The sequence below is a fragment of the Cydia strobilella genome, chromosome 27 (genome assembly GCF_947568885.1).
Source record: "Cydia strobilella chromosome 27, ilCydStro3.1, whole genome shotgun sequence".
NCBI lineage: Eukaryota > Metazoa > Arthropoda > Insecta > Lepidoptera > Tortricidae > Cydia > Cydia strobilella.
In genome coordinates, this window is record NC_086067.1 from 5,985,596 (window position 1) to 6,002,579 (window position 16,984).

Genomic DNA, 16,984 nt, shown 5'->3' on the forward strand with positions numbered 1-16,984 from the left:
TTTCGTTCTTTTTTTTTTTCAAAAAAATGTGACGGAGTGGAGCTTTTTTTTGTATGGGGTGAAATTTAGTTTTTAATTTTTCTCAAGAGAATTATAATCTACAGCTAGAAATACATGCAATAGCACTCAACTTTTCTTCATTTATTTGATAGAAGACAAAAATAAAAGCGTGACAGAGTGGTCAGAAACAAGACACCGAATTTTGACCCAAATACCCTTTCCACCGTTTTATTTTTTTTTTCATTTACCGTTCCAGGTCCCGAACTCTTCCAAACTTCGGCGGTAAGCGCGAGCGCTCTGTGTCCCGCTGCGATACATCGCGGCGCGCCCACCACATCACCATGGCGAGCGAAGATCTGCTCCAGCCAGGACACGTGGTCAAGGAGAGATGGAAGGTATGTGTGTCCCGCTCACACTGAAGTGGCGAGCGCTCTGTGTCCCGCTGCGATACATCGCGCCGCGCCCACCACATCACCATGGCGAGCGAAGATCTGCTCCAGCCAGGACACGTGGTCAAGGAGAGATGGAAGGTATGTGTGTCCCGCTCACAATGAGGCGGCTGTGTCCCTCCTCGCGCCACCACATCACCATGGCGAGGATCTGATGCTACAGGACACGTGGTCAAGGAGAGATGGAAGGTATGTGTGTCCCGCTCACACTGAGGCGGTTGTGTCCCTCCTCGCGCCACCACATCACGGGGATCTACTCCAGCCAGGACACGTGGTCAAGGAGAGATTGAAGGTATGAGTTTCCATCTCGCATGGCATTCAAACGGCATCGCCTGAGACAAAAGTGCATACAACGGGACCCTTACAGGATCACTCATGTGTCTGTCTGTCCGTCCATCTGTTACAGCCAATTGAAAACTGTACCATCGTCGACAGTTGACACAGTTATTATTCTGAAATCTTACTCCAACGACTCGAAATCTACGAATGCATACTTAAGAGTGTTGCTAAGGTGTAATCATATATTGTTCACCTTTTAGGTCGTGAAGAAAATCGGCGGCGGCGGCTTCGGCGAGATCTACGAGGGTCTGGACCTGGTGACCCAGGAACAGGTGGCTTTGAAGGTGGAATCCGCGAGGCAGCCCAAGCAAGTGCTGAAGATGGAGGTGGCGGTGCTGAAAAAACTGCAAGGTGAGCTCTATGGTGGTGGCTAGGACTTGGGATCTACGAGGGTCTGGAGCTGGTGATCTAGGAACAGGCTCTGAAGGTGGACGCGAGGCGGCCCAAGCAAGTGGTGAAGATGGAGGTAACCGTGCTAAAAAGGTGGAAGGTGAGCTCTATGGTGGTAGCTAGGACGTGGGAGCTACGAGGGTCTGGAGCTGGTGAGCCAGGAACAGGGGGCTCTGAAGGTGGGCTTATTTTGACTAAGGTGTAGAGTTTGTAAAGTTAGGGCTTGTAGAGTTAGAAGCTTGGCTCTACATGAGATCTGATCACTTTTTGACAGTACCAGCCTTATGGTCACATCTTGGCAATATTTTACACGAAAATGTTTTTGTGGGATACATACCAGTGCGACGTAAAAGAGTAGAAATTGAATGAGGGCGCCACTTTCTTCGTAAGTTCGTAACTGTCACATTTTTGACGAAAAATGCTTAAACATGGCAACAATTTTTTATGAAAATTTTTTAGTTCCATTTTATACTCCTTCATGTCGCATTGTACCTGAAGATGAAACGATTGTGATAAAAAAACATTGATCTCATATGATCTTAACCGGAAAATTATAGGAAGTTTTGAATGGTTGATTTCCAAAATAAAAGTGTGTGCGTGTAATCTTTACGCGCGATTGAGGTAAAACTTCTTTGACGATGACGCTCGCTATGTTGGCACTTTGACGTGTGTCCTATTGTGCGTGTGTCACTACTGAGCGTTACTTCCGTCAGAGAAAAATCTGAGTTACCCTCCAGTCGCGCCTAAAGAAGTTTTACTTCAAAAAAATCTGCATTATGTCTGTTCATTGTGTCCAATCGGCAAGGTTTGAAAAATTGCCTTGTTTCATGAAAATGTACGATGCGTCTTGCCAAAACAGGCACGCATTCTTCGATTCAACTATTCGATTCGTGTAGATTTTATTGTTGCTGAAGGAACTGCTTTTGAAGGGCATATTTCACCCAAGGACTATTTTCTTTTAAAAATTTTGAGTATGGCGCCTCATATAAAACCCAACCACTTTTTACCACCTGTCTATTCTCTCTCTCTCTCTCTCTCTCCTTAGCATTATTATTCCCATCTGACTGTGGGGTCTGCTTTTCTTGTTCTTTCTCTCCATTTCGCACGATCGGACATCGGACGTGTCGTCTACTGAAACGTCGCATGCCCTCATGTCTTTTGCTATGGTATCTGCCCATCTCAACTTCGGTCTTCCTCTTCCTCTGGACCCAGCAATGTTCAGATCCATAGCAACATTCCCGATGTAATCAGGAGGTCTTCTTTTCACGTGTCCTAACCATCTCAGTCGATGTCTATTCGATAGCTACATACATACATATAATCACGCCTATTTCCCGGACGGGTAGGCAGAGACCACGGATTTCCACTTGCTACGATCCTGACATACCTCTTTCGCTTCCTTCACTTTCATGACATTCCTCATACACGCTCGCCGGTTTAGGGTGCTCTTGACCTGGCCTTTCTTCAGGATTTCCCCGATCTGATCAGAGAAAGTCCGCCGAGGTCTGCCCCTTCCAATTCCCGTTTCTACCTCTCCCTTATACACTCTCTTTGTTAGCCTTCTTTCATTCATTCTTTCCACGTGTCCAAACCATCTCAACATACCTTTCTCAATTTTTGTCACTACATCTTCGTTCTACATCTTCGTTCTATAACTATCTCATCATCATCATCATGTCAGCCGATAGACGTCCACTGCTGGACATAGGCCTCCCCCAAGGCTCGCCACTCCGACCGATCCTGTGCCGCTCGCATCCACCGAATTCCCGCGACCTTCACCAGGTCGTCGCTCCACCTCGTTGGAGGCCTACCGGCAATTCGTCTTCCGGTACGCGGACGCCACTCCAGAACCTTCCGGCCCCACCGGCCATCAGTTCTGCGAGCAATGTGCCCCGCCCACTGCCACTTAAGGTTTGCAATTCTGCGAGATAACACTCTAACTATCTAATCTTATCTTATAATCTCCAGGAAAAGAACACGTCTGCCGGTTCATAGGATGCGGTCGGAACGCGCGTTTCAACTACGTAGTGATGCAATTGCAAGGGAGGAATCTGGCAGAGTTAAGGAGGGCACAGCCGAGGGGCGCCTTTTCACTGTCCACCACACTCAGGTGAGCTACTATAGCTAATATATGTGACATTTTCAACTAAAAGGTACCACATTGTCGCTTGTCAATAAGGTTGATTTCAAATTGAAGCTATTTGGAAATAGCGCCTTATTACCACCGACAATAAGTACCCTTTTGATTGAGAATGGCACATATTTTAAGATGCAGACGGCTTAAGTAGTAATGATACTGCAGGAAAGGTATTTGGCAGAACTGAAGGCTGAGCCGAGGAATGCCTTTTCACTGTCCACCACACTCAGGTATTATATATAAACATAAGTAAATACAATAGTTATTAAAATAATCGAATTTAAACTATCGTGAGACATTAGAGTTTTGAATGATTCACGGTTAGTTTCACTAGACTTATATTGACCGGGATATAGACTGTGGGTTTGACACCCACCCGCTATCTTCAGTCACCCGTGAACATGATGCATGTACAGTCGCCATCAAATATATCGAAGCGACCAAGGTGCTCACAAATATCTGAACACGCCTCTATTGTCAAGGCGTTAGAGCGCTTGTTCAGATATTTTTGAGCACCTCGGCCGCTCCGATATATCTGATGGCGACTGTAACTGCGTCGAAATATCGGGAGCTCACAAATAATACAAAAGGTAATCACGGTCTATATCCCGGTCAATATAAGTATCGTGAGACATATTAACATAACTAACTTAGCGGTTTCACTCACGTATTTTTAAGCACTGTTAGTGCTTGAAAATGGAGACCTAGGCTCTCCGAAACATGTCGCGCGAGTGACTAAAAATACGTGAGTGAAACCGCTAAGTTAGTTAAGTTATTAAAATAATTCAAATGTGCGATGTCTGCGTGTTTTATAATATATTGAATTATTTAATAAATAAATAAATATTATAGGACATTATACACAGATTGACTAAGTCCCATTATAAGCTCAAGAAGGCTTGTATTTTGGATACTCAGGCAACGATATATACAAAAATTATACAAATACTTAAATACAAAAAAAAAAACACCCATGACTTGCGAACATTATCCGTGCTCATCGCACAAATAAATGCCCGTACCGGGATTCGAACCCAGGACTCTACTTCATAGGCATGGTCACTACTGACTAAGCCAGACCGGTTGTGAAAATTTGTTAATAAACATAATATTTTTCAGGTTGGGCCTGCAGATACTCAAGGCGATAGATTCCATACACTCAGTCGGATTCTTACATAGGGATATTAAACCAGTAAGTTTCCATGTTCTTCTTTAAGTTAAAAAAAAAAAAAAAATTAGTCTCTTTCCAACCTTATTCGAAACGAATAAGCGAAAATAATATCATTTTATATACATACGAGAGCCTAATCTTAAATGTAAAGTCTTGTATAGGTATATAATAGTTAATTAGGTTTAGGTAGTAACATTAGGAACGTAAGTCTACCAATAAATCTGTATGAGTCCATAGCTACTCGAAATAAATATTTTTCATTTCATTTCATATCATTAATCGCATTTTATCACTTTTCCCCCAAAATGAAATCAGACGAAAAACTTTCGTATAAATGGCGCTACACCAAATGACTTAAGGTCAATATGTGGGAGAAAACCGGCATAAAAAAATCTTGCGGCAAGAACTCTTGTGTTTGTATACGCTCAGAGTGGTGTCATTTTGTACGTACGTACAGTAGACGGTCTTACCCGATAGACGGTCTTCTCCACATTGACTTTACCTTAATAAAAACTATTTATAAATGTTTATTTTTTTATAAGAAATTCATGAATACTTTTTTTAATTTCAGAGCAATTTCAGCATAGGCCGTCACCCGTCAAACTGTCGGAAAGTGTACATGCTAGATTTCGGTCTAGCCAGGCAATACACCACCAGCAATGGGCAGGTTAGGCCTCCACGCGCCGCGGCAGGGTTCAGAGGTCAGTTTTATAGAATTGCTGAACAGATTTCGATTGAATTTTGGATAGATTATGGTATAAAAACCGGCCAAGTGCGAGTGGGACTCGCGCACCGAGGGTTCCGTACTTTTTAGTATTTGTTGTTATAGCGGCAACAGAAATACATCATCTGTGATAATTTCAACCGTCTAGCTATCACAGTTCATGAAATACAGCCTGGTGACAGACAGACGGACAGCGGAGGCTTAGTAATAGTTTCCCGTTTTTACCCTTTGGGTATGGAACCCTAAAAACAAGCTCTGGCCAGTATAAACTCGGTCACCGTGGCTGAAACCAGCCAGGACAGAATGATGATGATGATTATGAAGAAAACTAATATGGTTTAGGGTCGGCATGTAACACATCTGGATATGCAGGCGATAGGCTACGGTGACTGCTTACCATCAGGGGGGTCGTGTGCTTGTTTGCTACTGACGTGGTATAAAAAAAAAAATCTCATTACAGTCGTTAGATTACTACTATTAACAATGACAACTATAATAGTTCTTCTAGCTGTTTGCGATTAATAATATTATAAAAAAATTAAAAACAAAAAAAAAACCATATTCTATTCAGAAAACAAATGACTACTATACAATTTTGGCAAGATAACCGCTGTGTAATTTGTTAGCACAAAAATAAAACAAAAAAGTAATTTGCTTGCGCATCCCTGGTGGGGATCGAACCCACGACCTTTGGATTAGAAGTCCAACGCGCTATCCTCTGCGCCACAGGGACTGTGAGTGAGCGCGCGAAATTACCGCTCGCCTGCTATTGACCGTGTGTATTAGTATCGAAACGACGTATGTACACAATTTGTAGGTTATAATCCGGTGTTCTGATTTTGAAAGATGTTTTTTGAACCATAGCGATTGAAATCATGATAAAAAATTTGTTTGATTGTTTTATAGTGTAAGTAATCGATCAAATATGTTGTTAATTATACTTCATGGTTAATTTAGTATGTTGATTGTTATCTTTATGTAATTAATTATTTACATAGGTGTTGCTTGTATGTATTTGAGCAAGATAAGCGTGTATATGTGACATTTTCAACCAAAATGTACCACATTGTCGCTTGTCAATAAGGTTGATTTCAAATTGAAGCCATCTGGAAAAAGCACCTTATTGACAACCGACAATAAGTACCCTTTTGATTGAGAATGGCACATATGTTCGCTTTGATGGGTTAAAGTACCTACTGAGTAATTTCAACCGATTCTTGTGGAATTTTGTGATCAAGTTTATATATGGAACTTATTGAGGATTCAGTTATTTGCAAAATATTCAAAATGCCGGAGCATTAGTCAAGGGAGCGTTCAAATATTACGTAACACAATTTTTGAAAATTTTGACCCCCCCCTCCCCCCCCCGTGTAACGCACCGTAACGTTTAGTTGTTGTCCCCCCCCCCCCCCCAAACATTACGTAACACTTAGTGACCAATTTTTTTCCAAAAAGTTACAATTACGTTGCGCAAAGTACCGGAAAGTCGCTAAAATACCTTCGTTATTATTTTAATAGCGTTTGCGGTAAATAATAAAACAATATATGCGAATGTTTTTTTTTTGTTTTATTTAAATAATAATCACACATAATGTAATATTTAAAATTAAACATTGCTTATAGTTTGAAATAAGTAAATTTTAATTCCCTAGTTTAAAATTCAAATAAAAACAATGTTACGTAACGGGTTGTTCGAAAACACCCCCTCCCGCCCCTGTAACGCATCGTAACGTTTTACAAGACCCCTCCCCCCCTAACCCTCCAAATTGCGTTACGTATTATTTGAACGCTGCCCAACACTACAGCTCACAATGCTACTAGTTACAGTAGCTAAAATGTCCCAATTATTTATTGACACAATATTTTCTGTCCCCAGGCACAGTCCGCTACGCGTCAATAAACGCCCACAAAAACAAGGAGATGGGCCGCCACGACGACCTGTGGTCGCTATTCTACATGCTAGTAGAGTTCGTCAACGGACAGCTGCCGTGGAGGAAGATCAAGGATAAGGAGCAGGTATGTCAATACTGTCAGTGCGTCAGTAATACTGTCAGTACAGTGGCCGCGCGTCAATAAAGCTGCTAAGCTAAGCTAAGAGCTGCTACATAAATCTGAACCATATGAATAGGACGGTAAAAATTTATTTTCAAAAGAGTTTGTTCCCGTTCAGTCAGTAGCGGTAGCATTGGTAACCGCTGAACAAAAGAAACAAAGGCTTTTGTTTAACAGATTAGGGTGTGAGGCGTAAAAATCATTTGAGAAAATTCATAATTAAATGACTAAAATTATATATCAAAACTGATCTCGCGACTTTTTGACTTCACAATTATATCTTATTGATTTTTACGGACTGTGGTCAGTTTTACTGAAAGACTGACAGTATAATAACTGATTTATTTTTAGTAATTTATATCACATTACTGACGCGTAAAGAACTGTACTGACATTATGATTGACACACCGGTCAACTATCACTATCCGTTTTGTCCCCAGGTCGGACTAATGAAAGAGAAGTACGATCACCGCCTCCTTCTCAAGCACCTGCCGTCAGAGCTCCGTCAGTTCCTAGAACACGTCCAACAGCTTGAATACGCGGACAGTCCAGATTACTGCATGCTGACTGCGCTACTGGAGAGGTGCTGCAAGCGGAGAGGCATTAGGGACACGGATCCGTACGATTGGGAGAAAGACGTAAGTGCATCAGTATTATTGACAGTATTTTTAATACTCTGTATTAAGAGAATCTTAATGTTGAAATATATCCTCGATATTCGCCTATCAGGGACACATACATTAATAGTTGGAGAAAGATGTCAGTCCATCAGTAATATTGACAGTATTTCAAAACGTCTTTTCTTCCCTTAGAGAGATAAAAAAGTAGATTTAATTATGATTACATTTATTGATATTCATTGACTAACACCTTGTCAATATTGACTTAAATAAAGTGAGACATAAGTCTATCCGTTAGACTCATTAGAGGAATATAATTGTTTTAAGCATGATTAGTTCTATAAATTTATTTTTGTCATCAGTCAGTCAATATTGACAAAATATATATTCAATATGGGGACAGATTTTAGATCATTCTAGCAGATACAATCCGCTTTCTGGAAAATTATATTACTCCTGTAATCATTTTTTAAGCCATGTTGCTTAATAATCTGAAACTATGCTACGTACATGCGCTTCATCATTCAATCAATAAAATATAATATTTATCATTATTTCTTATTTTCTACTGAATTTTATTATAAAATCAGTAATCAGAACATCAGTAAAGCCATCAATAAAATAACGAATCCATCAATCAACATGGCATATGTTTTCAGGCTTATATCTTCGATTCCGATTCAGACTATACAGAATAACAATATTGGTGAGACAACATTAGTATAGCTCTCTGTCACATCTGAATGTACTCTTGTATATTAAATACATAGTTGTAATTTCTCATATTACAGCATTTTAAAATATCGAACTCATACTGCGTAATGGCATGAAATCAATAAAATTAATAGGCATGAAAACAACGCACTACTTGAATCATCAATATTGATTGACATTATTACATTATTATGCCATGTCACAATATTAAGGGGTGTTCATTTATATGTTATTTTATGTGTATGATTTTTAATTTGTTGTCTGTTTGTTTTGAAGTCAAAATATGTTTGTACATTTGGTGTATCTATACAGTGGAAAGACGGACAGACGTAGTTATTATAGAGAAATAAGTAAGCATAGAGGCTCACTCCATACATCAGTTTTGTTACCAAAACGACTATTATTTTCGTAGACGACACTAGATGTAATGGCCCGCGACAGATGTCGCCAAAAGGGCCTAGCCCTGGTATGGTCCTCTCCCGCCCCCCTCCCGAGGGGGTGGGGGGCGTAAGGGGACCGGAGTACCCTCCCGGCGTCGGTACCGTGATTCCGTGCGTGTTGTCCGCAGGCGGGCGCGGGCGCGGGGGCGGGCGCCGCGGGCCGTGCGCGCGCCGCCGTGCACGCCGCGCCCGAGCACGCCGTGCCCACCGACAGCGTGCCCGACAACGTGAGTACCGGGGGGAGTAGGATACTTTACCTAACCATGCTCTGCCAAGCCAGCTTTGTCAGTAAACATAGGCGGCAAATTTGATAAAATTGTGAGCGCGAAAAATCGATCTCCCATACAAATTTTGAATTTTGCTCCTTTTTCTACTGACGAAATTGGTTTGCACGGTGGTCATACTGATATGGATCCACGCATCGATCTGCGTAAGAGAGAGCAGTGCACATATATAAGCGATGTTCCGCTCGCACACCGGAGCAGGTTTCGGATTCAATTAACTCCTAGGGTCGTTTAAAACGAATCCTCAGCCTACAAGTAGCTACTTCCGAGCCTCGACAATAATGTACTATTGTTTGAGAGATTAGGGCCCGAGCCGAAAAAATCATCTCAGAAAATTCATGATATAATAATTAATTGTGTTAGCTACTTCCGAGCCTCGAAAATAATGTACTATTGTTTGACAGATTAGGGCCGGAATCGAAAAAATCATCTTAGAAAATTCATGTTGTAATAATTAATTGTGTTAGCTACTTCCGAGCCTCGAAAATAATGTACTATTGTTTGACAGATTAAGGCCCGAAAAATCATCTCAGAAAATTCATACTATAATAATTAATTTACATACTACTACTAATTTATAATTAATTAGTTACATTTACATTATAGACCCGCCGCCGCCTGGAAACGGAGGCGACGATGGCCGGCACGGACACGGCGCCCGCGTTGCTGGCGCACAAACTGGACAACAAGCGACCTGAACCGGACAAACATGTTAATGGATACGTAAGTTGTTTTTAATACCTAACTCATCACAACAATCCCTCATAGAATCCCTCATTTCTTTTGCAGTATAGAATTATAGAGTAATCAGAATCATAGAATCACATACATACACTCACACACAAACACACACACACACACACACACACACACACACACACACACACACATACACTTAAAAAAAATGTATATAGTAGCTTAGGAGACTCCATTAACTGTATTGTTAAGACGAAATATTTTACCTAAATAAATAATTTTTCATTTTTTTCAACTCATGGCTCCGCCATTTAAAAAAAAATCCAAAAGCTATTTAAACAAAAAAATCTACGTAATTATGGAATTGCTCACAAAATTTCATGAGTACCGGTTAAGAAATGCGACCTGTAGAGATCAGCCGGACATACGAAAGCATTTTTGCCGAAGCTGAAACGGAGACGCTTCGCTCGCGTCACAGAATAAGTAATAGTATTATCATAGAGAACGGCCACGCCCCGCCCCGCCCCGACTCGAATGACCTCGCCCTGCGACAGCAGATTGACGACCTTTTGCCGACCGCTCAGTACTGTTTTTAAGCAAATTACTCACACAATGAGGCATGCCGCGTGTACAAATGTGCCGTTCATACATAGAAACGCAAATGATTTTTGATGTATAGCGTGTCCGCCCTGTGATCGCGTTTCGCGGTCGCTAGTAGGAGGCGACGACGGCCGGCACGGACACAGCGCCCGCCCGCTAGTTAGGGTTCCGTACCCAAAGGGTAAAAACGGGACCCTATTACTAAGACTCCGCTGTCCGTCTGGCCGTCTGTCCGTCTGTCTGTTACCAGGCTCTCATGAACCGCGATAGCTAGACAGTTGAAATTTTCACAGATGATATATTTCTGTTGCCGCTATAACAACAAATTCTAAAAAGTACGGAACCCTCGGTGCGCGTGTCCGACTCGCACTTTGCCGGTTTTTATTTAGTATAAATGTAACAATATCATATGTTTTGTGTACAGTCAGCCACAGACAAGGCGACGGCGGAGAAAGAGCCCGAGGCAAGGACCACGCCGGCGCCCTCACCCGACCGACATGCCAAGGTATTTTGTCATCACTTTTGCCCGGTACCAAAGATAATTAAGGAGACATAGAGTGCTCATCCTCAGTTTTGTTACCAAAACGACTATTATTTTCATAGTCGACATCTAGCGTCAAGTATCGGAACTATCAGCACTGCTACTTGACAGTAGATGTCGCGACGAACGGAAAGTCTAATTCTCAACGATTTTCAGCTAATATTATAAGTAAATAATAATAATGAATCAATATTATAGAGCATTCTTACAAAAATTGACTAAGTCCCACACTAAGCTCAAGAAGGCTTGTGTTGTGGGTACTTAGACAACGATATATATAATATACAAATACTTAAATACATAGAAAACATTCATGACTCAGGAACAAGTATCTGTGCACACAAATAAATGCCCTTACCGGGATTCGAACCCAGGACCATTGGCTTCACAGGCAGCGTCACTACCAACTAGGCCAGACCGGTCGTCATGAATAATATTATAACCGCACTAATACACTTTTCGTCTCGAATCTTCTTTACCTAGTACTATTACATATTTTGTGTTTATATTTAGTCATGTTTTAAAAAAACCGGCCAAGTGCGAGTCGGACTCGCGCGCGAAGGGTTCCGTACCATTACGGAAAAAAAACAGCAAAAAATCAAGTTTGTTGTATGGGAGCCCCATTTAAATATTTATATAATTCTGTTTTTAGTATTTGTTGTTATATTGTTTACCATGATTAATCAATGATGGACAAAGATTTACCACAATTATGAATAAGGAGTGAAAATTCCGATAAAAAAACCCGGCCAAGTGCGAGTCGGACTCGCCCACCGAGGGATCCGTACTTTTTTAGTATTTGTTGTTATAGCGGAAACAGAAATACATCATCTGTGAAAATTTCAACTGTCTAGCTATCACGGTTCATGAGATACAGCCTGGTGACAGACAGATGGACAGAAGGACGGAACCTGAACCTTTGTGTACGGAACCCTAAAAACACATGCATTTTACTTCCTCGTATTCGAAATGAAAAGTAGAGTGTGTAACTCAGGTGAAAGGCATCATTTCAGCCTCGGACTATTGACGCTCTCACTGCGTTCGAGCGCCAAACTACCTCTGTAGAAGTGAGTGCCTTTCGTCCCATGGTTAACGATGTAGTATTTGTGCAGGAAACGAGCACTTCAGTGGTGACGGGCACCACGGCCACGCGGCCCGAGCGGCAGAGCGTGCCGCCGTGCAAGCCGCGCGTCGGTCCCGGTACGTATAGCATAGAGTAACTTATACTAGAGCGGTACTGTCATAGTAAATTTTGTAACCACAGTAAATTCACTGCCATCTGTCGACACACTTTTAAACTAAAAATAAATATTTATAAAAATACGATAAAATGTATAAATATGGATAAATGATTTTTTTATTTGCATTAATTATTTTTATATGATTTTGACCCATGTTCTTTCACTGGTATGCGTTAAAATTAAAAATAACAAACGAAACAGTCAACGCCCTCTATACGAGTGTAGGCCAAAACTAGTGGCGCCATCTGATCGAGAATCAAATTTTCGTGATTTTCGAGGCACGTTTTTTTCCTTAGACTGTATCCATCTATTACGGAGTTATATCTATCTTTGCGTATAGTATGCGGTCTATCTACTGAGCTCGTTCACTTACCTGTACTGACAATGGCATTCTGGGCTTCCGGTTCGAACGCCATCTTGATAGTAGCCTCGTGATTAATTCCTTTGTTTTTTGCTCATTAATATTGTTTAAAGTGTAATATCGATAGCTTTATTATACAATAATCTAATGTGGTAGTGTGCAGTGAATGGAGAATTAATCTCAAAGCGTGTTTAACCACCATTTTGGAGTCAACGGTCGGTAGTCCACGTGCTTCTCGTAAAATCCAGCTATCGGTTTTACGAGACAACTACAACAACCACCGAACAGCGTCGTGCTCTAAGAGCATTTATTTTGTTCCTACCCTTTTACGTGACATTGGCTACGGGCAACACCGCCCGCAAGTCCATCAAGAAAACAAACAAACAACAATGGCATTCTGTTAAACAAAAGCCATTATTTCTTTTGTGCCTGAGCGCGTGGCATTTGTGCCTGAGCGCGTGGCCTTTGTGCCTGATCGCGTGGCCATTGTGTGGGAGTCTCAGGCACAACGGCCACGCGCTCAGGCACAAAAGAAATAATGGCTTTTGTTTAACAGAATGCCATTGTTAGTACAGGTAAGTGAACGAGCTCAGTAGAGATAGCGTTAACTATAACACAAGGGATTTCCTATTAAAACAAATTAAGGTATTTTTTGAAAATATTTTAATTTGTGTTATTTCAAGTAGAAACACAGTGTGGAAAAAAATAATGGGCCCTGGAGGGAAAGTGCCTTAATACCTTAAGTTAGCTCATTTTACTTAGGGGTCATCCATTAATTACATCACACGTTTAGGGGGGAAGGGTCGAGAAAATGTGACATGTTGTGACAAGGGGGAGGGGGGAGTCTCACACTTTGTGACGTCACATTAACTTATTTAAATTATTTTCTTTACTGTACAGTTAAATACCCAGTTTTTGAAACGATAATCGTTTTTAATCGATTCATTTTCTTTCCTAATTTATTTGAGTTATAAAATTACTAATAGTTCTTTTGTCAAAAATATAAAATTTTAATACCTACTTAATTCGATTTGCCGATTTCATTGAAAAAAATGTGACGTCACACCAGGGGCGAGGGGTTTGTCAAATGTGACTAAGTGTGACAAGGAGGAGTCAAAAAACCTCGAAATTCGTGTGACGTCATTAATGGATGAACCGTAATCATAAAAGGTCCTATGTCTTGCTATAGATCATAGAGTAACTTATACTAGAGCGTTACTGTCATAGTAAATTTTGTAACCCCAGTAAATTCACTGCCATCTGTCGACACACTTTAAAACTAAAAATAAATATTTATAAAAATACGATAAAATGTATTTAAATATGGATAAATGAATTTTTATTTGCATTAATTATTTTTATATGATTTTGACCCATGTTCTTTCACTGGTATGCGTTAAAATTGTTAAATAACAAACGAAACAGTCAACGCCCTCTATACGAGTGTAGGCCAAAACTAGTGGCGCCATCTGATCGAGAATCAAATTTTCTTGATTTTCGAGGCACGTTTTTTCCTTAGACTGTATCCATCTATTACGGAGTTATATCTATATTTGCTATAGATAGTGTAGATTGACTCAAATTAATGATGATTGTATGTGCAGGAGGGCCGACGTTGGCTCGGCTTCGCGTGGTGACAGCGCCACCGTGCTGCGTGCAGGAACTAGCGCATCAAGACCACACGCCCGCCACCAGCAACCCAGGTACACAGACCATTCTACTTTTCGATCAAGGGCCTGACACTCTTTGATAGAGAAAGATAGTCTTATTGAGATTCCTATAAGAGGAAAGAGAAAATAGTGCCATGCTTTGTCCTTATCACCGACTGGGTGTTTTTTCATGGTCGGGTTATGGCAGCATAGGTAGGCGATGGCGAAATACCGAAATTTATAAGAGTGAAAGAGAAAAAGGATTATGCTGCCATACATTAACCTGTCAATACATGCATATGTCTTCCTCTTACCCCTCATGCTCGGTTTCATGTCTATAACTACTATACTATGTCTATGTTTTCGATGTACATAAGTTTTTGACACATTGAAGAGTTCCGTACCTCAAAAGGAAAAACACCGGCCAAGTGCGAGACGGGCTCGCGCGCGATGGGTTCCGTACCATTACGCAAAAAAACGGCAAAAAATCACGTTTGTTATATGGGAGCCCCAGTTAAATATTTATTTTATTCTGTTTTTAGTATTTGTTGTTATAGCGGCAACAGAAATACATTTTTTTTTTTTATTATTTATTAAGAAATCTATATCTATCTATCATCTGTGAAAATTAAAACTGTCTATCACGGTTCGTGAGATACAGCCTGGTGACAGACGGACAGACAGACAGCGGAGTCTTAGTAATAGGGTCCCGTTTTTACCTTTTGGGTACGGAACCCTTATAGGATCACTCGTGCGTCTGTCTGTCTGTCTGTCTGTATGTCCGTCTGTCACAGCCCATTTTCTCCAAAACTACTGTACCCATTAAGTTGAAATTTGGTACACATATGTAATTTTTTTATGTAAATTCGGACGTAACGTAAACAAATGAATTTTAAACATGGGGCCACTTTTGGGGGGTACCTAAATGAGAAAATTTAAAAATTAAGTTTTTCAAACTATATCGTGTTACATAATATAGTTGTTATATATATAATATCCGATATTGTTTCAGCTGAAGCGGTCAGTCCTAGGATCTTGGCCGACGTGGACAGCGTACACTCGGACACGCATTTCAAGAGAGGTACCGTAAACTGGGGTTACATTGATTCGTGGGGTAACATTGATCATCAATTTTTAAACTATAAGAAATTCGTTTCTGAATGCTTTCATCATCTATTTCTGTTAAGCATGTCAACCACATCAAAAAATTACAGTTTGTTCTGTACTCTGTATATAATTCAAGAAACTCAAGAAAGTATACATAAAAGTGAGTGCGCACTATTCCCCAACAAACTGTCTTCAGTTTGGCTAAAATATTATATACTTAGTTCTGTTTTTTTTATATAAAAAAAATGTATAAGATCACGTTCAAAAATCAACTCCCTATTCCTCATAAATCGATCATCAATGTTACCCCGCGAATCAAAGTAACCCCATTTTATAGTAGTAACTAAGCCTTACAATTTCACATACCTGAATATCTGAATGGAGGGGGGGGGGAGCTGCCCCCTCTTAGAAAATAAAATTATTTACCAAATGTATGCCTTCCCCTTTGCGTTTATATGTGTTCTTTTGTGGAGTGGTGTTAACTAAAAAAAAAAGAATATGACCTATAGCCGCCGTGCAAACAGCCAATATAATAATAGGACTGAACGAAGATGTAGTGACAAAAATTGAGAAAGGTTTTGGCACGTGGAAAGAATGAGTGAAAGAAGGCTAACAAATAGAGTGTATAAGGGAGAGGTAGAAACGGGGGTTGGAAGGCGTAGACTCGGCGGACTTTCTCTGATCAGATCGGGGAAATCCTGAAGAAAGGCCAGGTCAAGAGCACCCTAAACCGGCGCGCGTGTATGAGGAATGTCATGAAAGTGAAGGAAGCGAAAGAGGTATGTCAGGATCGTAGCAAGTGGAAATCCGTGGTCTCTGCCTACCCCTCCGGGAAATAGGCGTGATTATATGTATGTATGTATAATAATAGGTATTTATGATGATAATGAACCAATTAATAATTGTTATAACAGGAACCCGCAGAACGGCGAGGGCGCGCGCCGACCAGAGTTACACACAATTTGCTGTTATGGATGATGAAAATGTCTCGGCTTTGCAACAGGTATTATTTATTGTATTAATTATTTATTGTATTGTATTGTCCTAGTCCTAGCTCTAAGTATATTGATTTGCATGGTAGGTTTTAACTAATTGTACTTTTTAACATTAGTATTTAAGTTTTTTGTTACTAACACCTCTATGGGCCATGCCTGAAAATAAATGATTATTTAATTTAATTTTAATTAATACAGATATTATTAGGTTTAAATTTACTTTTTAAAAAGTTCACTGCCTCGAGAATAGTTTGTAGTTAAATCGAATTTAACCGCTATATAGTCTAAGTCGGTCGATGTCTGAGTATCTAAATATATTTTATTTGTTCATAGGTGACAAAGGGAGGCGCCTTGACTCTAGTATCTCTATGGAAATCTCAGTTCGACGATTCAGAGGAAACTACAGATAATGAATGGAAACAGGAGCAGTTACAGGTTAGACTAATTATAATATAAAGGTGTTAAGGTAACAT

At 40.4% G+C, this 16,984-nt stretch overlaps 1 protein-coding gene and 1 non-coding gene across 7 annotated transcripts in view; one reads left to right on the forward strand and one right to left on the reverse strand.

Annotated features, from left to right (window-relative positions):
- Positions 1-16,984, forward strand: part of LOC134753502 (tau-tubulin kinase homolog Asator) — a 99,816-nt gene that overhangs the window by 63,240 nt on the left and 19,592 nt on the right. For 3 of the 6 annotated variants that reach the window (XM_063689392.1, XM_063689393.1, XM_063689391.1), the window contains 15 exons: positions 257-530; positions 989-1,139; positions 3,147-3,288; positions 4,435-4,507; positions 5,058-5,187; positions 7,087-7,226; positions 7,704-7,901; positions 9,166-9,264; positions 9,928-10,044; positions 11,042-11,122; positions 12,271-12,358; positions 14,365-14,463; positions 15,422-15,490; positions 16,431-16,519; positions 16,845-16,946. In XM_063689392.1, coding sequence (XP_063545462.1) covers positions 477-530; positions 989-1,139; positions 3,147-3,288; positions 4,435-4,507; positions 5,058-5,187; positions 7,087-7,226; positions 7,704-7,901; positions 9,166-9,264; positions 9,928-10,044; positions 11,042-11,122; positions 12,271-12,358; positions 14,365-14,463; positions 15,422-15,490; positions 16,431-16,519; positions 16,845-16,946 — 1,632 coding nt within the window. In that variant the 5' untranslated portion in view covers positions 257-476. Of the gene's footprint in view, positions 1-256; positions 531-617; positions 639-988; positions 1,140-3,146; positions 3,289-3,525; positions 3,546-4,434; positions 4,508-5,057; positions 5,188-7,086; positions 7,227-7,703; positions 7,902-9,165; positions 9,265-9,927; positions 10,045-11,041; positions 11,123-12,270; positions 12,359-14,364; positions 14,464-15,421; positions 15,491-16,430; positions 16,520-16,844; positions 16,947-16,984 lie in introns of those variants that run through there. The other 3 variants (XM_063689397.1, XM_063689394.1, XM_063689396.1) reach the window with 3 other exon arrangements.
- Trnar-ucu (transfer RNA arginine (anticodon UCU)) lies at positions 5,871-5,943 on the reverse strand. The gene has a single exon. It is a non-coding gene; the product is annotated as a tRNA-Arg (tRNA).